This window comes from Symphalangus syndactylus, chromosome 11 (genome assembly GCF_028878055.3).
Source record: "Symphalangus syndactylus isolate Jambi chromosome 11, NHGRI_mSymSyn1-v2.1_pri, whole genome shotgun sequence".
In the NCBI taxonomy this organism is placed as follows: Eukaryota; Metazoa; Chordata; class Mammalia; order Primates; family Hylobatidae; genus Symphalangus; species Symphalangus syndactylus.
The window spans coordinates 59,239,271-59,262,242 of NC_072433.2; the positions used below are offsets into that span (position 1 = coordinate 59,239,271).

General features: G+C 39.5%; 1 protein-coding gene across 4 annotated transcripts in view; it reads right to left on the reverse strand.

Moving 5' to 3' along the window:
* The window catches only part of RBBP6 (RB binding protein 6, ubiquitin ligase), a 33,164-nt gene extending 16,696 nt beyond the window's left edge, over positions 1-16,468 (reverse strand). For all 4 annotated transcript variants that reach the window (XM_055299151.2, XM_055299149.2, XM_055299148.2 and 1 more), the window contains exons 1-6: positions 15,218-16,468; positions 9,962-10,061; positions 7,256-7,292; positions 2,661-2,705; positions 522-610; positions 307-403 (exon numbers count right to left, since the gene is read on the reverse strand). In XM_055299151.2, the coding sequence (XP_055155126.1) occupies positions 307-403; positions 522-610; positions 2,661-2,705; positions 7,256-7,292; positions 9,962-10,061; positions 15,218-15,383 (534 nt within the window). In that variant the 5' untranslated portion in view covers positions 15,384-16,468. The remainder of the gene's footprint in view (positions 1-306; positions 404-521; positions 611-2,660; positions 2,706-7,255; positions 7,293-9,961; positions 10,062-15,217) is intronic.
* Between the last annotated feature and the right edge of the window lie 6,504 nt (positions 16,469-22,972).

Genomic DNA, 22,972 nt, shown 5'->3' on the forward strand with positions numbered 1-22,972 from the left:
TACTATATTACTTGTAGTGCTTTACATATGTGATCTCATTTAATCCTTGTAACTGCTATGTGAAGTACGTACTATTTTATCTGCATTTTAGAGAAGAAAAAACAGGCTTATAGAGATCAAGTAACTTGCCCAAACTCAGCTAATTGGCAGAACCAAGATTTGAAGCCTGGCAAATTTGGCTCCAGAGACCATGCTCATTTGCCATTGTCTACAGAAGGCAGTATTAACCAAGAAAAATAAGATAGCTAAGAAACAATTCCAAAGGAAAAAAAGTAAGGTATACCATAGTTTCTGCTTTGAACTTACCCCATTTGTTGGGCAATTCTTAATATAATGTCCAGGTTTACCACAACGGAAACACGTGTAAGATGGAGGTGGTGGACCTAGAGGTTTCTTCATGTAACTAAAAGGGGGGAAAAAAAAATTACATGTATAGGAGGACTCTGAAAAAATAGTGCTTTTGATTGGGGGGAAAACCCACCCCAAAAGTTCCTATTAGTATAAAATATTTATGAACTTACTTGATTGGGTCGTATTCATGGCCAGATTGCGACATCATTGCTTTAATTTTATCTTCTTCAGAAGCATTGGCTTCAGCCAGATTGGCAGTCTGTTTAACAGGTAATTATTTGACACACACATTAGAAACACATTTAAGACCACACAGCCAAAGACAACACCACTCATCCTGTAAAGAGCAGTATCTAACTAACCTTGCATAAAAACAGCTATTTACATGTATAACCTGGAAGAGGCACTTGGGAATTCCTTAGGTAATTACATGATGTTTGGGTGTTTGCAAGGCTGAAGAAAGTCATTCTGGGGGCACTCAAACCTTAGACCCTGTTTGTACCTTACATTAAGACTTGCATACTACTTTTCTACAAGTTAAAGACTGATAGTAAGTTAGAATAGAAACACTTGATGTTTTAAAAATAATTCAAGTGTCAGAGCATTAAGACTGTAATTTATACTTACAATGTGGAGGTAGGGATGGGGGTAGAATGACTGAACATATTATGCAGCAGATATTAGAAGTAGAAGGCTCTTTAGGTAGTGATGTTAGTTTCAAATCAAGTGCAAAAGATGTGCATTGAGCATTATAATTTTAAATTAAACTCTTCAGATAAGTTTTATGAATTTCATCTTTGAGGTATGATATACAAAGTCCAGATATAAGCAGGGTCTAAGGGAGTGATTTCTAGTAAGTTGAATCTTCAGGAATTTAGCACTCGTATCAGCCATTCATTGGGGTTTGTCTTTACATTCATCCACAAAACAAGCAACCAGTTTTAACATTTTATTGTAATTTTATATACAAAGAATGCTTAACATTAACAGAGCTTAGAACAGCAACATTTACAGAAAACTGGATTACAGATGTTTAACAACTAATTTGTTTGAACCCAAACATTGTTTTACAAATATCTGTAGTTTAAAAAAACAATAAAAAAAAAAAAACCAATCCCCCAAACCTCCCCAACTCCTCCCCACAAAGAAACAATGGTAGGAATAGACCAAAAACTCAAATATGGTCCTTACAGTACATAAGAATAAAAACAGTAAACTATAAACTTCTAAGTGTTAACTCTATACTAAACCACTTTGCATTAGAAAATTATAAAATAGGATGGCTTTAGTCCACTTTATGTTTTAGAATAATCAATTTTAATGCTAGTTTTCCCAGAACAGGAGCTTAAAAAGCAATTTGTTACTAGGACATTTTGTCGGGATACAGTCTAGGGGAAAGGACATAACAAAGCCAAGAACAAGACAGGGACAGCACTAATGGAAAACCCATCTTTTCATTAATCTTGGTTGCTAAATTTGGTTTCACATTTCTGATAGCAGGGAAAAAGGATTTTTGGAAAACTGGATAGCTTCCTTCTTGGCCCTCAAAAGTCTGCCTATTTTTTTTTTTAAAGGCACAATTTGCAAGCTAAATGTATTGCTTTAAAAAGTAATCCATCACTAGTGCTTTCCCAAACAGAAGATACACATTGTTCAGCAGAATATGCAAGCAATCTTATCGCAAAACATGGCATATACAGTGATTCAGAGGGTAACAATTTGCCCCTCTGCCAAACATACACATTGGTATATTCCTGCAAACAGCTTTACACACTTACACAATTCATGTAGTCTGTGTTCAAACAAATTAGGTTGTTCAAAACTTTTTCTAATGCAGACAGACTACAAGTCTATAGCATAAAGAAACAACTGCATCACATTTAAAATATTGACCTTCATGGGATCAAGTCAAATATTCAAGAAATAACCATGCAATCGTCCGTGTAAAGGAAATCTTCTGTTTTGGCTGCTTAAAAAAGGTCCACATAATTTATAGCCAAAACTAGGAAATTCCTCCAGAACCTTGTTAGTTTCCAATGTATAATTAAACAAAATGTATGAGGGAAAAAAAATAATTAAGTGTAGCTTCAAGTGTTTCTTCTGTCTTGAAGATGAACAATACTCCAATACGCTGAGGCTGACAAAGTATTCCCCTATCTTCTCAAAACAGCAACTACTCTTTACAGGATAGTAATAATATGTACAATGCTTTTGCAAAATATATCCTCCCCCAACCCCTCTTAAAAAACCGTTCCACATAAAAAAATATGATGTTAGAAAAAAACTTATATTTTCAAGAATATATATACCTTTGTAAGCTGGGCCAGAGAAATAGACGCGGAAGAGTCATCAATCTGTTCACAAAAAATTAAACACACATTCAAGTTCCAAACTGAAAACATCTTAAAGTGATCATTTAGCCCCTATTGACACTTAATGTTGAAATATTGGGCATTTTCTTAGTTTTCTAAAGAATGTTATGTTAAGCTTGAAAATGTAGCTCAGCCTACTTCATTATTCTCTAGATATTTCACACAGTTATAAAAAGCTATCAGTTGGAGGGGAGGAAGAGGGGACTCAATTAAAATGAAAAAATGGGGAAAAAAATGTATCACACAGAAAATCTGTTCAGAGTGTTGACTGAATACTAGGAGTCCCATGTCTCTCTACGGTCTGTAAATGTGACAATACTCAAGACAATGTACACTGGAAGAGAGAATAAGAAATCGAATTTTCCTGCAAGGCCATTATATAACATTGTAAAAACAAACAGCCCTTTAAGGGCTCAGATAATTGCTTTAATAAATAACAGCTCCCATATAATTGCTACTTCTTTAATTTTTGAAAACATACTCTTCAGTCTGAGTAAGTTTGTTTATTCTCTCATACAAAGAGTAAGAATATCTTCTTGTCAAAGAAACCACAGCTTTATCAGGGCAAAGATGTTAAGCCAAAAAAAAGGAAAACAACGGCACCCTGAGGAGAAGGCCAACAGAGCTGTCACTTATTATGATGGACTCTAATATTTGAAGAAAGTTAATTTAATCACACAGAGCAAGTGTACATATAAAGGATATAAGAGGGCTTTAAAAATGTATTTTAATGAGTCTTAAGCATTCTGTCCCACTCACTAACTGCCAATTCTCCAACACTGAAGTGGGGGAGATAACTGGGCATATTTGAAGAGGCATCTTTGTGTAAAAGATGTATGGAGTCAGGAGAGAGCCACCTTCATAAATTGTTCTGTGCAAAGAGGAATAAAACATTTCTCTTTCAAAATAAAATAAAAATAAAAATGTATTTTAAATTGAACACTAATTTTTTTCATTTGATCCTCTGAAATGATTTTAATATCAGTTTTTGAAAAAATCTTTAGCAAACAATCCTGAAGATATGATTTCCCTACAGCTTCCTATGTAGTAAGTGGGTTGCTTAGTTAACATGTCGTAAGGTCAGAACTCTTCATTTAAAATGGAGAATGTAACAAGATGTCTGGATCAAAGAAAAAAGTCTTCATCAGGTATTCTATGTTCCAGAGAACTAAAAGTTTTAAAATAAAAGCAACATGACTTAAGATCCCCAAAGACAAATGTAACCAGTCTCAATATGAAGTTCTTAGCCAACGCCCACACAGTAGGGATTCAATAAATGTAAATAAAAAATAATGTTGGCTAAATATAAGACACATCTCACAAATATCTTAGGGTTTTAAAAGTTAGTTTGATAGATATTACTGGGATGTTTATTCAGACAAAAATTGCTCCACACTAAGGAACTGACTATAAAAGAGCTCACGATGCACTAACCCCATAACTTAATGCATAATTACATAATTTTCCAATGGGTTATCATTTTTGTCCAGCTTTGAAGTATTTTTTTCCTTTAAGAACTAATCTCAAGTGGTTAAGTAGAAAAAAACCTCTAAATAATACCTATCTCTTTTTATCTGAAATAAGTCCTGACCTACTCAATCTATTTTAAAGATTTTATACCAACCAGGAGTTATTTAAGTAACAAGGACTAGACAAATTGCTGTCAACCATCATCTATACTACATTTCTAACCCATAAAACAAATAGTCTTTAAAAATAGCCCATTACTATCTAGAATAGAATATAAATACTGATGATTTCCTTGGAAAGAAAACAATTATATTAACTTCCTTACCACTGGAACTAAAAAACTTAAGAAGAAAAAAACAATTTTCCCACTCCTAGCACTCAAGATATAGTATCCTTTTTGTTTTCATGCTGGGCTTTTGTGTGCTTTTAAGCTTTCTGCCAACTTATTAGTATTATATATTTATTGACTTTGAAGTGGTTTTAGATATGCAACTGGATGCACCTAAATCACCTTTTTACCACCAAATAATGACTATTGCCCCTAAATATCTTATAGTCTACAAAGAAGTCAAATTTACTCAAATTTAGAAAAGCAAACAAATGTTTTCTACATATAGCAAGGTGTTAAGAAATGAGCAAAAAATGTTGACAAAGAATGGTTTAAAAATGATTAGGAATTTGTATTACTAAACATCAATAAAAATAGTGACTCTTGGTAAGATACTAATGGTAAAAAAAAATCTGCCACTTAAAGTCCTCACAAAACTGACTGATGCAGACTGTAGACATTAAAATTAACCCACCTCCCTGTACCTAATTAGGGGTCTTGTTTTGGGGAGCAAGGTTCTAAAATCTTTTATGCCAATTATACTAGCTTTTTGAAGTTAAAGAATCCTGTAAAATGCAACTCTGATATTTAGTTAGCAAGAAAAACATCCAGCTTTGGGGTATCAACATGGATGGATGACTAAAAACAAGAATGGGGAATATGGAAACAGCCATCCATCCTTGATTAGAGTTCGCTTCCGTTACCAAAACTATACATTTACTTTACTAATCAGGATAAGAAAAATTTGGCTTAGTGCCTCTAATTTACTTTGCTTTTGTGAATGTGTACAATCCACGTGACTCTAAATCTTCTAAGATGGGCACTAATTATGCTTGATGAATATATTCTCATCCTAAATGCCAGCAAATGTACCCCAAGCAAATAAATGATGGGGACAACAAGGTATCTAGTATCTCTATTTCAGATAATTCTATCTAAAAATTAAAGCCACTTCTGAAGTATTAAAAAAAAAAAGAAAAGAAAAGAGAAACCTAAATAAGCTTAAATAAACTGCTTCTTATAAATGTAATACAGACATGCCGGAACACACAAGGCTAAAAGAATGTTAACTTTATTTATGAACATGTGATTTGTGTTTATACACATGCTAATAAACAAAAAAGAAATAACTGTTTTCAAGAAATAAAACTTTATCTGAATTAGTTTAAATACTATATAAACTGTACTTTATACAAAATGTGTTACATTAACTACTACAGTCACCAGGATAGTCAATCTAATTTATGCTACCATTTGGATACATAAAAATCAGTTTTAAACCAATCACCAGCAAAACATAAGCTTGGACAGTTTTTACAGCATTATGCTTTAAAAAACAAAAAAAAAAACAACAAAAAAAAACCCCATATCCAAAAAGAGGAAAAAAAACCCCAAACACTAAGACTTTTGATCTTAGAATCACTGTATTTAGTTCCACAAGAACTAAAGGCCATATACTCTAAAGAACAAGTCCAATGTTCAGATATTCTATATTATCATGTTTAAGATCCAATGATCCAAGGTTAGTGAAATGCCTCATATACAAAGAGCAATAGTATTTAAAAAGTATATAATGTGAAATAGCAAGCAATACCCTTGAATTCTAAAGGAAGATTTTAGACATCTTGTATTGTGTACAATATCAAGCCTGGGCATTAAAATGTTTAGAGAACCATTACATTTACAGAACCCAATTATGATAGACTTGTGTTATGAAACAGATGCTTCACCCCACAACTTAGGAATGCTGCTACTTTTTACTTAAGAGCTCAAAGTTAAAATGGTATCACAAATTAAGTTAATCTGTGATTACAAAAATTAAGCTTAACTTTCTTCAAACCAGTTATCCTGGTTAAGGGAGTTACCTCTGATAAGGTACAGCTTTCAATGGCCTACAATTAACGCAGCATTTTAGTATCTTATGAGAGGGAAATATTTTAATTTGGACATCTGCACTAACTAGATAGAAGTGGAAGATCTCATTAAACTTTGAAAACAATATAATCAATTTATATAAACTAAAAATCACTAAGACATTTATATATTCATAGGGGGCCCCAGATTCAGGTTTCACTTTATAGTACAGATGTAAACAAAAGAAGGAGCTCAAAATGCCAAATAAAGCAAGACTAAATCATAAAGCTGCATCAATGGTCTCTGGAAAGCTCTTTTCTATGATGTGTTTGAACTTGGAGAAAGCATCAAACTTTAATATAAGCTTTGCATGTTGCTAATGCGTTTTTGGAAGCCATAAATCAGGCAGGAAAAAAAAAACTAACAAAAACTAAGTGATACAACGTGAAAATGGCAAAATATACACTCCAAACATTTTTTATTGCAAGAAACAAAAAGCACACAACAGCCTGTACATACATACAAAATACTAACTATAGACAGACAAATGTAGAACATGTCATCATGTTCCTTAGTGTAAAACCTAAACCATCTAAAAAGGATCATACATTAACTGTACAACACAGTGTCATACAGGGAGAATGCTATCATATTTAATATGAAACAGTGTTATGGGCACAAATTACCCATTTCTACAAAATAAGTGTGCAAGTGATGCCACATATATCCATATTCAACTGAGCTGTCATCAAAATACATTTTATTTACAATATGTACTATGATCAGTTGGATATTAAGTTCTAAAATGATTTACTTCACTGCTACATTATAAAGGTAAAAGCAATGTGTAGAAAAAGTGTGAGATTGTGTTTTTACATACTGCTTTTGTAGTTGCCATCACTGGTTCAGTTCGACTTCTAAAACACAAAATAAAAACAAAAATTAAATTAGCTATTTGTGAATTTTTGTGCTAATAAATTTTAACACATTATCTTCAATAATACATTTTTAGGAACCTAATTTTCCTTTGGTATAAATATTTAACAACAGCCAATTTCTGAATGAATAAATTACTCTGATTAATCTTTACCACCTTTGAGCAGTTTTAAGATAGATTTGTGGTTTGGAAAAAAATTCCATACTAGGGAATTCGAAAATAGGTGTACCTTGCCACTTAAAACAAATGTTTTCTCAAAGGTAGTATAGGGATTTTATGTTTAGAAATGTAGTTTATTCTTAATAAACTGAAAAATTTAAATTATATAATTTCCCAGTTTCTGAATGCATAAATTTTCACACATCAGGAAGACCACTGTTGTTAACATTTGTAATTTGGATCCCTGAGAAATTGCTGTGCTCCCAAAACTAATTTTCAAATCTGGAGGGCCAGGCTGATAGCTATTTTCATTTTTCAAATGTCTCAAAACAATAATCAAGGATTGAACAAGAGGCCAAGGTGAGAGGATCACTTGAGCCCAGGAGTTTGAGATTAGCCTGGGCTGTAACATAGTGACCCTATCTCTTAAAAAAAGAAAAAAAAAAAAACTGCACAAAAATTCTCACTCCCAGAAAAACACAATATATATCAGAGTATTTTAATTAAAAGAACTTAAATGGCCGTGTAGAACTGGACAATTTGATGTTTAAAAAACATAAACCCCAAAAGAAATTATTTTAATCCACACAGGAAAGAGGAAGGAGTTGAGTTGCTAGATTATAGCCTTTTAATGCTTAAAGTTTAAGGTATCTTGACTACAGAGAAATGTTAGCATCTAACAGGAGTTTCTAGGTGTGTGTATAATTTGGAATTTGAGATAAAAAAAAAACTGAGCTTTGATTTTCTAGTATTTGCTCAAAAAAAAACCTGAGATGCGTTTTATGAGGCAAATTACAAACAGAATCCCATATATTGTATATTAACATATAATTCTGTGTAAAAGGCAACTTATTTTGCTATGTACTTCAAATAATTCTTGAGTTTCTATCAAAAAATCTACAGAAAATGTTTGCCATTTTTTAAAAAGCACTTGGTAAATTAAAGTAAAATTTCACACTGGATTGTAGGAATTAATTCTCCCCATAAGTTTGTAATTCTTAGGCTGGGTGCAGTGGCTCACGCCTGTAATCTCAGTACTTTGGGAGGCCAAGACAGGTGGATCACCTGAGGTCAGGAGTTTGAAACCAGCCAGGCCAACATGGTGAAACCCAGTATCTACTAAAAATACAAAAATTAGCCAGGCTTGGTGGTGGGCACCTGTAATCCTGGCTACTTGGGAGGCTGAGGCAGGAGAATCGCTTGAGCCCGGAGCCTACAGTGAGCCAAGATTGCACCACTGCACTCCAGCCTGGGCAACAAGTGAGACTCCATCTCAGGAAAAAAAAAAAAAAAAATACACACACACACACACACACACATATAAAATTCTTAGAATCACTTAAAGTTAAGAACACATACCATTAAAAGTTCACTTGGCAATTAACAACAAGAAAGTATTCAGCTTTTTAAAGGAGCTACTATATGGAAGATACTGCACAAAAGGACCTCTAAGTGTTAAGATATGGAATATAACTTTACAACAAACTAATGAGAAAAATCTTAGAATACTTGTCCACATGAGGTAAAGCTCCAAGAAATGACTTTATTTTTACCTTAATTTCAAGAACACTTTCCATTCCCCAGCACTGGCAAATTCTAGAATTTTTCATTGACTCAAAATAATTTGTTCCAATTTCAAACAATACTACCTAATTCTAAGTGAAAATCCCTACTCTTTAAATAACCTATGTTGCTGCCCTTTTCACATATTATAGTTCTGCTATCACTACTGAAATTGCAAGAAAGCAGAGAAAGTTAAGGATATAAGGTTTTAATCCTGCCCCAGGTTAGTGAATATCAGCTCTGGACTAGCTGTGAGACTGTTCTCTTCCTACTCCAATAATGTGCATTTAGCATGTGCCAGACACTATTTAATTCTTACAACCCTCTAGAGTTAAGTACTCACGTCCCTATTTTATTTTTGAGGAAATCTGAGGCACAGAGACTTACCCAAGGTCCAAAGTCACACAACTGGTATGAAGCAGTAAATGGAGTCAAATCTAAGCCTGATTTCAGTGCCTATGATTATAAATCCTATATACTTTATGCCTCTCAGCCAAAGCCCCTTATTGATAAAGAGTAAACGTTAGCATTACTGAATACTCTTGATGCTGTCAAAATATTTAGGACCGATGTCTACAACACTAAATTTTTGTGGTGAAGAAAACTGAAGGAACCCCCACAAAAAAGTAGTCAAAGAAAGGCACAGAAATAATTTGAATATCACTTTCTTGTATTTGTAAATACTGGCCATATGGAGAAAAATTTTTCCTAATAATGGCCCTCTCACCACAGGCTAAGTCAATTTAACTGGGGGAGGAAATCAAAAACAAACGAACAAAGAAACCTACTATCCTCACAGTCTTGAGAAGATGTATTCATTAAGGTTAAAGTAATGAGTTCAGTTCTAAAATACAGTTTTTTCTCACAAAATTAAAAAAAACTAAAAAACAAGTCTATTTTGAGAAATACATGAGATTTGATACTTACATAACATATGTCTTGCTTGTAGATTTAACACCTCCAATAGGAATTCTTCTAACAATTACAGACGAATTCTTAGGAATCAGAGCATTATCATCAGTATATTCTGTAAATAAAAAGACAGAATCGAATTTCCATTTGGGGATTTGGGTGAGTACCCAAGAATCAGAAAACTTCAAATATAAATTTCATGGGAAATGAACTTAAATACAATAACTACAAGTTCCTTGCAACTAGATTACTGATATTGTCAGAACAAACATCCAAAGCCCTAAGAGGGCTTCTTTTCAAAGGACAACAAATATCATTAGCAGGTTCTTGGCTCTAGCACCTCTACTTTTGTGGAACTCCAAATCTCAGTAACACTGTCATTCTTTAGTTTAGTCCGAAATGCTGAACATGTGAATGGCGAAAAAGCTGTTATTCAGAATGAAGATATTCTGTCTCTCCTAGTCCCTAAACATTAGTTGAGTATTATAATCCCTGCACTCACAGAAATTATTACTGAGGAAGACAGACTAAAAATTAAATTATGACGTTATGAATAAAGAGAAAATGGTTTTCTAATAAGGAATTAACAGTGGAATACAACTTCAGATAGAATGTTGATTCCAAGAAAGCCCCTTGGAGGAACTTCTACTGGATACTTAAAGACTGAGAACCCAGCCAGATAAGGGAAAAAAACTGATTGAGGACTATTTCAGGCAGAGGATTAAAAAAGCATGTGGAAAAATGACACGAAACGGCTTGAAGAGTCTAAGAAAATAAAAGAGAAGAATGACAGAGAGGTATAGACCATACAGATTTATATTTTGTTTTGAAGTGCAACAGGAAGACACTGAAGGATTTTAAGCAAAGTGATTATTTGCTTTTTGTTAAAGAAAAAAAGACTACTGGCCAGGCGCGGTGGCTCACGCCTGTAATCCCACCATTTTGAGAGGCTGAGGGGGGCAGATCACGACGTCAGGAGATCAAGACCATCCTGGCTAACACGGTGAAACCCCATCTCTACTAAAAATACAAAAAAATTAGGCAGGCTTGGTGGCAGGCGCCTGTAGTCCCAGCTACTTGGGAGGCTGAGGCAGGAGAATGGAGTGAACCTCGGAGGCAGAGGTTGCAGTGAGCCGAGATTGCGCCACTGCACTCCAGCCTGGCGACAGACAGAGCGAGACTCCGTCTCAAAAAAAGACTACTGTGGCATCAATGTGGAGCACCAACTGTAGGAGAACAAGAGTAGAAACCAGGGGACTAAAAACCAGGCGACTAAAAAATCCAGGTAGAGAGAATGATGACCTGTGTTATGATGTGAGCGAGAAATAAGGACAGAATGTTTTCAGGTAGGATTGACAAAGCTTGCTGATGGACCGAATATGGGGGAGATGAAGGAGAAAGAGGGATCAGGCCAGAGGAATCCCTGGGTTCCTGGCTTCAGTCACCAGATAAACAGTGACGTCACCTTCTGGGGAAACCAAGAGGGAGATGAATGGATCCTATTTTTATACTCCTTGGGCTATCTGCAATACTTTTATAAGAATGAAATTAAGAAACTGGACCTTAACTATGGTAAAAAGATTTGCTAAAGAATGAATCTGTAAAATTACCAAAAAGAAAAATTACCTAGAGATACAAAAATGTATCCATCTCCTTTAATCACACAACCAGGCCTTTTTATTGCCATTAAGTTTACTTGCTTCACTTAAAGTTAGTCTGCACAAAGTGACTATCTCTGTTCTTCCGATTATTACGCTTACCACATATGTAGGCATATTCGGCTTTTAATGAATATTAATTATTTTTAGTCATAATGCTAATAGTATTCCTTGTTATAAATGAAATTGTTCAGGCAAGGGTTATTTTCTATATACTTCAAGTAGAAGGTGCTATCTCACAGGTATTCAATTAGAGGTAGGCAATTTCCTAGATTTAGGCATGTCAATGTAGGACTATAATCTTTATCTTGGACAGTTCATGATAGTCCCAAATTCCAAGGAAGCTTTGAGTCAGAAAAACTGAGAGCATGGGGTGACTAGATTTTTTTAAAAGTTAATTCTAGAAATAAAACTTAGTGTCAAACACCTGACAGGAAGTTTCTGAATATGTAACAACTCAATGCACTCACAAGAGCTTTCTAAGACAGCTTATTAATTTGATTAGCACTGTACTGTGTCAAACTAAAAGGTGCCTCAATGCCCTTCAAAACAGATGTTCTGACTTTTAAAATACCTGAATTACAATGATTTCTTACCCCTCAAAGTATCTTTCTAGGGGTAATAAAGACACTTTGGGGGATATTTCATTTAAAATACCTCCTTAACAAGTAGTCTGTTGGCTTCAAAAGACCCTTTCTGCTTGCCAGTTTTTTTGACCCCAGACATGAAAGGCATAGACGAAATGAAAAACAGAATGAATCCGAGAAATGGAGAGTAAGAAAGATAATAAGGGTCATTTATAAACACTTCATATTCAGCTTCCAAACCTCACACTTTAATTTCAGAACGAAGGATGTTTTGTTTTTTAGGGGTCGGTGTGCAGAAAAGTAGAAAAGTTTCTCATATATAACAAAGATTACTTGAGATTCTTTTTGAAATATAGTCTAGAAACAAGCAGGATTCTTGTCTAAAATCCATGGAATTCTGACCCAAGCATTTTAGTCTTATCAAGATTTAAGGGTCCTAGGCCAGGCACAGTGGCTCAAGCCTATAATCCCAGCACTTTGGGAGGCCAAGGCAGGAGAACACTTTGGCTCAGGAGACCAGCCTGGGCAACATGGCAAAACCCCCATCTCTACCAAAAAAAAAAAAAAAAAAAAATTACAATAAATTAGCCGGGCACGGTGGTGTGTGGCTGTAGTCCCAGCTACTTGGGAGGCTGAGGTGGGAGGATCACCTGAGCCTGGTAGGTTGAAGCTGCAGTGAGCCGAAATTGTGCCATTATACTCTAGCCTGTGAGGATGTGTTCCCCCTCCCCCCCACAAAAAAAAAGGAATTTAAGGGACCTAAACATGGACAGAATTCCAAAACTGTAAGGAAATGTTTTATAGAAACATGGTAGATTAAGTAACTACCATCAATATCTCTCTCTTAATTTGAGGACTGCATAAAATACACATTTTCTCCCTCAAAGCTCCCTTTTCTTAACAAACTGAACATCAAAGCTTTCTCCAATAAAAGGCAGTTCACATAAATATAAAAAAGAAAATGTGCTGGGCAAAAACACATTCCTGGCTTTCTGGGTTTGAATTACGTTATCATTTATTTCCTGGACTAGGAAAAAAAAATTGGTTACACAAAGTCACAAAACTCTCAAATTTCTGGACAGGATTCTTTCAACTATAACTTACCCAGTCTAAAATTGCATTCACATGTCTGTAATCTCAGCACTTTGGGAGACCCAGGTGGGTGGATCACTTGAGGCCAAGAGTTCGAGACCAGCCTGGCCAGCAAGGCAAAACCCCATCTCTACTAAAAATACAAAAATTAGCTGGGTGTAGTGGCGCAAGCCTGTAGTCCCAGCTACTTGGGAGGCTGAGGCATGAGAATCGCTCAAACCAGGGAGGTGGAGGTTGCAGTGAGCTGAGACGGTGCCGCTGCACTCCAGCCTAGGTGACAGAGTAAGACTCTGTCTCAGGAAAAAAAAAAAAAAGTTGCATTCAATTGTTGGGTCGAAAAGATGGATAACGCCTAGCCCTAATGATTCAATTGTGTAATACTCCAGTAAAATATGAAACCTGAATATATGACAATTAAAATTGCCTTTAATATCCTTTAATTCCATTCATATTGTCTCTCCTCTCATTCATAAATACTCAATATATCAAGATGGCCCAAACTTCTTATAAACCCATCTGTTCTGTGAAATGTGACTGTTGTAGTTAAGGGATGCTTGTGAGGCACTTAAATAAAGCTATTTCTCAACTGTTCATGACCACCACCAGTTTTTCCTCTCCTTAGGCAGAGGATTACACATAGCTCCAATTATCAAAGGGTATGACACTTGTTTTTAAAAGGTGGGGAAGCAGACAGTATTTTCACATAATATCATTAGAGCAAATAAATTCTTCCTTAATATTTTTGAGTCATGATATGCCAGCACTGCTGTTCCTTAACCTAATACAATTATACTTAGGTCTGCATTGTAAATGGAAAACTGGTCTTCTACATAGATTTACTCTACCTAAACTACAGGCTGGAGGTGGGGGACCTCCCATTTCAACTAAAAGAATCCATGTCACACCTTAAGTGTGATAAAAATTTAGTGACTAAAAAAATATCCTAACCTAATTGTAACTTCACTTCTTCTCAAACTGCTAAAAAATACACATCAGCATTACTGATCTGAGAAAAAGAAACCAAAACAAGTTCAGAGTCAGGAAAGACTACTTGTCACATTTATCTACTGTTAAGTTCCCAATATTATCAAATACTTTTGAAAAGGAGAAAGAATCTAACGATTCTTATCAGTGGCTTATTTGTACTCTATGGTAGCAGCCTATTTTTCAGTACCTTAGTATCAACAGTCATATAAAATCTAGCAACTACTACTTTTAAAAAAAATCAGTACTTTTGATCTTCACCGAATTGATAAATCTTAAGAGTAATGTGATGAACTGGGAGTTTAACTACTTAATTGCCGTATTACTAATTCTGGAATTGACACGTAAGACAAGAGCGGTGACATCAGAACATTTCAAGATCCAAAAACAATTCCAATACTGATTAAATCCTCAAAAATATTAAAGTTCAGATCTCTTCTCCACAACACAGGCAAGCAACTCCAAATAAAAAAATGCGGGGAGGGAGGAAGGCAGGACATAAAATTTGCCATCGAACTCCACAACGTTGTTAGGTTAGAAAATTGTATTTTTTTTTTTTTTTTTTGCTGATTGAACAAACAAGCCTTGCACAGGCTCTCCTGCCCTCCTGATGGAAAGTACGTCAGAAAACGCCCTAAGACAAGCACTCAGAGTCTAGATAGCTATCCCCCTCTCCTCCCTCTCTCATTTTAAAAAACAGCGAGAAGAATAATCAGGCTTCCACGTTTTGGGTTAGCCTGTTACAGATGACCCAAGTATGCAGAAATAAAATAAACAGTGAAACTCCAAGGCCAGCTGCTGCAAACCTTGGCTATCAATGAAAGTTGTATCCAAAGTACTAGAACGAACAGTCCCACTAGAGACATAATGGCGGTTAGCTTCCTGCCAAGCACCTTCTAGCTAGTATCTTTCTCCAGCCACCAAATATCTTAAGACCAAGCGGCCCTTACCTTCTTTCGTCTGCGCATTGGTGATCTGCAGGTCGCAGTCGGCAGCTTTCAGCTTCTCTCTCCCCATAATCTGCTTCTTTAAGTCGCAGAGGGAGATGTGGAGCCCATCAAAGGTGACGGTATCATAGTTGAGTTTAGAGGAAAATTTATAATGCACACAGGACATGGTGCCAAGGGATTCCTAAGGTTCAGCGAGGAGACGTGGACACTCTCAATATACGTATATTTATAAACTTTAAGAGCAAAATATGTACACACAAAACACTCAAAGACACCGAAGGACCCTAAGGCCTCAGATTAAATACCCCCCAACCACAAGCAGGGGTTCGTCAGAACAATAATCCAGAGCCCTCCCGATACTCAGAATCACTTCATGGGGGAGGAGGAGGACGAGGACGGGGAAGAGGGGAAATCGAGAATCCGCCAACGGGCACAATGTCACCGGGCTGGGTCCCCCTCGCTCATGCTAAGGGGCCGGCAGAGACGGGGGGGTAGGCGGTGCAGTCAGTAGCGGTCAGTCCACACGTTAAGAGTCCGAGCGACCCCACGGGGTCAGGGGTCCATAGCGCGGCCGCACCTCCCGGCGGGTCTCTCTCTCCGTGGATTGGGGTGACCCAGGCCCCGGGAGAAGGTTGAGGGGAGAGGGCCTAGGCCCGGAGTCCACGAGCGGCCTCACGCCTCCTCCTGGCTTCCGGACGACCGGCGTCAGCTTCCCCAGGCCCAGGCCCAGGCCCCCACCGCACACAAACCCCTGGCGCCTGCTCCCCGGAGGCCACGAGCGGCCCCGCGGCCTAGGCCGAAAACGCGCGGTCGGCGGAGGAGAGGCCTTCCCGCAGGCCGCCCCCGGCTCCGCCTCCCCCCGCCGCCGCCGCCGCCGCCGCCGCCTCGGACACAAAGCCGGCGCTAGGCCTCGGGGAGGCCTCGGAGCACTTCCTCACCACCCCGGGCCCCAGCCGGCGGCCGGGTGGCTTCGGCGGACCCTGGGGACACCGCCGAGGTTCCCTGACGCTTCCTCTCGCCGGATCCTCCGCGCTTCGCTCGCCTTTCGTTTCCGTCGCCTTGAGGCCCGGAACCGTGAGAACACGCCCGCAAGCTGCCGGGCAGCGGCTAAGGCTTCTCCGGCTCCCTTTTTGTGTTGCCCCCTGCCGCTCGGGGGCCCTCACCGAGCGGCGGCGAAACCTCCAAGCCAGGCACTATGGCGGACGCGGCCTGGCTTCGGACGAGCGCCCCACTGCGGGGTCTCTTAAGCAGGGATTGCACGGGCGGCGCGCGCGAGGCGGGGCTGGCGTGCGCGGATAGGCGGGCCGAGAGGCGGGGTGGCTGACGTCACAAAGCGCACGGCCCGCCCACGTGACCCCGCGCTTTGTGACTCCAGAGCGCGGAAACTGAAAGAGCAGGGACAACGGGAGGAACCATCTGCTTCAAAAGGGAGGGGGGTTGCGCGTCAGGAGGAACGGCTCACAGGGAGGCTCGGTGGGGAGAGCTCGCCTTGCAGGGGCTGCGTGCAGTTTCCGCTGCAAAGTGGCTTGCCTAGGGGTGGCCGGCTAATTCCCCCTCCCCCACAGGCCCTGTCAGCTCTTCTAAGCCTCCCAATTTAAGTGAGCATTATGGTTGCTAAGCAGAAAACTGTGGTTGCTATGCAAGCTCTCCCTAGCTGCTGCTTCCAGTAAACTGGCTACCCTATACTCTTCACAAGTGGAAATCGTGGAGCAGCTGCTGCCGAGAACTGATAACAGCCACTAGCACCATACAGATTTATTGAGCTCTTACTATGTGCTAGGCACAGGGCTAATCGCATAATAACATTGCCAGGCTCAGCAGCCACGTTGTCTGGGTTGGATCCCTAGCTGTGGGGCTCTAGATTTAACCCGTCTGTGCCTGGGTCTCCTTGGCTGTAAAATGCCATTAAAAATAGTACTTGGTTTACTTGGTTGTTATGGATTAAATAAATGCACATAAACCCATAGTCTAAGCCCATGCCGGTGCATTGACATGGCTCAATGCACCGAAATATTAATAGCTGTAGCTCAATAAATGTCAATTTAACAACAAAAATCCTACGTGGTCAACGTGACATTATTTGCGATTTATAGATGATGGAACCGAAGCTAGCAATCAACGTACTTTCTGAATTTGCAGAAGGGGATGCCTGCTCAGTGGCAGGGTCCCAATTCCATTCCTAAGCGCAAATGCCAGAAACAGTGACAAGAACCCCCTCAGTAGATTGGAATTTTTTTTTTCCTTTGGGCATGGGGACGTTATTACATTAAGAAAAAATCATAATATAATAAAGTTACATTCATAAGCGATAGTCATTATCGTTTACAATCCATGTTCCTCATCCTCTCTGAATTTTACAGGCTGGGCTCAGTGAATTTAGGCAACTGAGAATAAGATCCTATAGCCAAGAAGTAGCAGAGTTTCCCAGGGACTTCCTGCAAGCACGCTCCAAATTCTTACTGAACCTGATTTAAAATTAATCATCATCCTGCCAGAAAAGCCTTCCTAAGGCCATCTTTTTAAAATAAGATGGCGATCTTTCTCTATCCCTTTAGTCTTTTCTTCCTAGCACTTACAGATAGTTGACAGTTGTACATTTACTTTTTAATTATCTATCTTCCCCAACCCCTACCTTCAGCTGACAATAGGGATCTTATCTTTATATTTGTATTTGCTGTATCCTCAGCTCTTAGAACATAGTAGGTGCTCAATAAATACGTGCTGAATAACTGGATACATTTTTACGTGATCCATAGAGATGTCGTGGCAATAAAATTTTGGCCATAGTCAAGGGAAGCTCTAGAGATACCATTACAATTGAACTCAACCACACACATCAGTACTTTTCATATATAACAAGTTTCTTCCACTTTTACCTCTTTGTTAACTCACGAAAAACTTATTGCTGCCAGGTCCTCTTCAGGTTGGTTGCTTTTTCTTAAAAGCCTCTGTATGAATGAGAGGGCGAGGGCTATCTCTAGTGAAAGAAAAACTCGACGAGAAAATTGCAAACCATCGTGGAATTCACTCCGAAGCGATGAAGCTGTTCCTCTCGCCCGTCTTTGGCCGACCCCTTTATATACTGAATGCCTAACTTAATCAGCCCGGTGCATCATGGATCTCAAAGGGGGCCACACCTTCGGGCTATGACAGAGTGGATCATAACCTAATCTGAGGGGGGGATGTCCTTGGAAAGGATGTTGTCGATTGGTCCAACTGTTCTCTAGTGAAAGAAAAACTCGACGAGAAAATTGCAAACCATCGTGGAATTCACTCCGAAGCGATGAATCTGTTCCTCTCGCCCGTCTTTGGCCGACCCCTTTATATACTGAATGCCTAACTTAATCAGCCCGGTGCATCATGGATCTCAAAGGGGGCCACACCTTCGGGATATGACAGAGTGGATCATAACCTAATCTGAGGGGGGGATGTCCTTGGAAAGAATGTTGTCGATTGGTCCAACTGTTCTCTAGTGAAAGAAAAACTCGACGAGAAAATTGCAAACCATCGTGGAATTCACTCCGAAGCGATGAATCTGTTCCTCTCGCCCGTCTTTGGCCGACCCCTTTATATACTGAATGCCTAACTTAATCAGCCCGGTGCATCATGGATCTCAAAGGGGGCCACACCCTCAGGATATGACAGAGTGGCTCATAACCTAATCTGGGTGGGGGGGATGTCCTTGGAAAGAATGTTGTCGATTGGTCCAACTGTTCTCATCCGCCGAAAACTTTGTTCAACCTTGATATTCTCACTTGCAGAGGCCTCACTTCATATCACATCAAACAGGTCAAAATGCATTCACCACCCCCAATAAGCCTATGACTTGAGTTGCCTGACTAATTGACACAATGCTACATTTTGTCCATTTCACTGAATTCCTTTACTAATCTTCATTTTGCAGTTTTCTTTTTTTTTTGTTTTTGAGACGGAGTCTCGCTCTGTCGCCCAGGCTGGAGTTCAGTGGCGCCATCTCGGCTCACTGCAGGCTCCGCCCCCCGGGGTTCACGCCATTCTCCTGCCTCAGCCTCCAGCGTAGCTGGGACTACAGGCGCCCGCCACCTCGCCTGGCTAATTTTTTGTATTTTTAGTAGAGACGGGGTTTCACCGTGTTAGCCAGGATGGTCTGGATCTCCTGACCTCGTGATCCGCCCGCCTCGGCCTCCCAAAGTGCTGGGATTACAGGCTTGAGCCACCGCGCCCGGCCTAGTTTTCTTTAAAAAAAAAAAAAAAAAAAAACTTTTTATTTTCTTTTTTCTTCAGTGAGCTGAACTGTAAATTTTGTCGTTTTCTTTGGGTAATATGGAGCTGTTCTCCCTGCCGCTTCTCTCCCCTACCATATTTTTGTAAGCCCTGAAAAAGCCTTTTGTACTATCCTACAGTGAATGAAGCATTCCTGTCTAAGCTTCTCATAATGTAACAATTCTGGAGCTCCCATGTCCCAGGATTTCAAACCTTTGTCATTCTCAAACCCACTATAGCCTCATACCACTGACCACAGACAGTTAGTAAACCCCTTAACTTATTTTCTTATGTCAAAAGTTCAGTTGCAGCAAGCGGAATTGGGAGATCCAAGGAGCTCTGCCTGCCTGCTGTCTGTAGTGAACTACTCAAGCTCAGGAAGTTGGAATGAGATGTATTTCATGGAGGCTGTTCTCTTTTTGTTTGTTTAATTATTAGTAGTATTATTTTGGAGTCCAGGTCTTGCTCTGTCACCCAGGCTGGAGTGCAGTGGTGCAATCATAGTTCACTTTAACTTTGAACTCCTGGGATCAAGCAATCCTCCTGCTTCAGGCTCCTGAGTAGCTGGGACTACAGGCTTGTGCCAACATGCTCGGCTAATTTTTAGTTTTTTCAGCAGTGTCAGAGCCTCACTATGCTGCCCACGCTGGTCTCAAACTCATGGCCTCAAGCAATCCTCCCGCCTTGGCCTCCCAAAGTGCTGGGATTACAGGCCTGAGCTTGTGCCTGGTCCCATGGAAGCTGTTCTATGCTTGTATATTGAATGTAATCTTAAAAATGCACCAACAAGGCCAGGCATGGTGGCTCACGCCTGTAATCCCATTACTTTGGGAGGCCGAGGCGGGTGGATCACATGAGGTTAGGAGTTCAAGACCAGCCTCGTCAACATGGTGAAACCCTGTCTCTACTAAAAATACAAAAATCAGCCTGGCGCACTGGCGCACACCTGTAATCCCAGCTACTGGGGAGGCTGAGGCAGGAAAATCACTTGAACCCAGGAGGCGGAGGTTGTGGTGAGCCGAGATCTTGCCACGGCACTTCAGCCTGGGCAACAGAGCGAGACTCCATCTCAAAAAAAAAAAAAAAAAAAAAAAAGAAAAAGTTCTAAGCCTCTGTGTTGTCAGTCCAATTCACAGAAGGTAGATACGTCCCTTACATCACACTGTATTTTCTCCAGAGAGTTGATTGCTTTTATGTTGCCTTTCTATTTTATTTAATATTTCAGCCTACAGTTGTTGGGGAATTTTTTATTTTTTTTGCAGTTTATGTAATACAGTCCATCGACTGGCAGGGTGCTGTGGCTCATGTCTGTAATACCAGTACTTTGGGAGGCTGAGGTGGGAGGATAGCTTGAGCCAGGGAGTTTGAGGCAGCAGTGAGCTATGATCGTGCCACTGCACTCCAGCCTAAGCAACAAAGGGAGAACCTGTCTCCAAACAAAGTCCATTGACCTTTTTCTCTTTATGGTTTTTGCTTTTGCTTTGAGAAATGGCTTGTAGCCCACTCAGCACTCACCTTAGATATTTTTTTGCTATATTTCCTTCTAGTTTATACATAGCTTCATGATTTTAAACTCCATAATCAATTTGATTTTTTTTGTTGTATAGGGTATAATATAGAACGAAGATCATTGTATTCCCTTTTTCATTGTGAAGTATATTGTTTATAAAGAGTCCATGAGTGGTGGCTCACACCTGTAATCTTAGCACTTTGGGAGGCCAAGGTAGGAGAATCACTTGAGGCCAGGAGTTTGAGACCAGCCTGGGCAATATGGCGAAAACCCAGTTCTACAAAAAATTAATAACTTAATCAGGCTGGTTGTCGCATGCCTATAGTACTAGCTACTCAGGAGACTGAGGTGGGGGAGGATTGCTTGAGCCTGGAAGGTTGAGGCTACAATGAACCGTGATTGTGTGCCACTGCACTCCAGCCTGGGTGACAGAGTGAGACCCTGTATCAAAAATAAATAAATGTAGAAAAGGGACAAAATATATATCTCGCTCTGTTGTCCAGGCTGGAGTACAGTGACACAATCTCGGCTCACTGCAATCTCCGCCTTCTAGGTTCAAGCCATTCTCCTGCCTCAGACTCCCAAGTAACTGGGAGTGCAGGCGCCTGCCATCATGCCCGGCTAATTTTTGTATTTTTAGTAGCGACGGAGTTTCACCATGTTGGCCAGGCTGGTCTCAAACTCCTGACCTCAAGTGATCCGCCTGCCTCGGCCTCCCAAAGTGCTGGGATTACAGGTGTGAGTCACCGTGCCCAGCCTTATTTTAATTTTTTTTAATGTTTAATTTTTGTCGGTACATAATATGCTCTTTTTTAGAGCAGTTTCAGGTTCATAGAAAGATTGAGTGGAAAGTATAGGGTTCCCAAATGCCCCTCTCCCCTCATACAGTTTCCACTATTATTAACATTTTGCATTGATGTCATATATTTGTTATGATTGATGAGTCAGTATTGATACATTATTAACTAAAGTCCACAGTTCATATTAGGGGTCACCCTTTGTGTTGTACATTCTGTGGATTTTGGCAAATGTATAGTGACATATAAAAATTCCCCTGTGTCCTTCCTAGTCATCCCTCCTTCCTGTTGCTGACAAAGGGATCCCCATCCAGACCTCAAGAGAGGGTTCTTGGATCTGGCACAGGAAAGAATTAAGGATGAGTCTCAGAGTGCAGTGAGAAGAGATAGTGTATTGAAGTCTACTTCTTTGCAGAGTAGGGCATCCTCAGATAGCAACAGGAGGAATGCACTGTCTTTATTTTAAACTCTTCTAATACAGGGGTCTTATCTATGTAAAAGCAAAGCTGTGTCTATGTGCTAGTAGGCTGGCAGCATAACAAAATTTATTACCTTGTTGATTGAAAGAAAGTTATCCTTGGCATTTTAGTGCGTAAGTATATCAAAAAGCATGACTATAATGCTTGTAAAAGCATATATTGTTATGAAAGATCGGGACATCTGGACATTTTGTTGTTGGAAGAGTTTGTCCTTGCAGGCATTACTAAGCTGTTTCTTCAGTTGTAAACATCTTATGACCATGAGCTGTGACCAGCAAGGAATGTGCCTTGCTAGTTTTAAGATGGAGTCTGTTTTAAAATGGTGACATTGGCCGGACGCAGTGGCTCATGCCTGTAATTGCAGCACTTTGGGAGGCTGAGGCAGGTGGATCACCTGAGGTCAGGAGTTTAAGACCAGCCTGGCCAACATGGTGAAACTCCATCTCTACAAAAAATACAAAGATTAGCCGGGCATGGTGGTATGGACCTGTAATCCCAGCTACTCAGGAGGCTGAAGCAGGAGAATCACTTGAATCTGGGAGGCAGAGGTTGCAGTGAGCTGGGATTGTGCCGTTGCACTCCAGCCTGGGTGACAAGGGTGAAAGTCTGTCTCAATAAATAAATAAATAAATAAATAAATAAATAAATAAATAAAGTGTTACCCTGGCTCTCCTATGCTACTGTTTCCCCAACCCTCCCTTCCACCACAGACCCCAAGCAATCATTG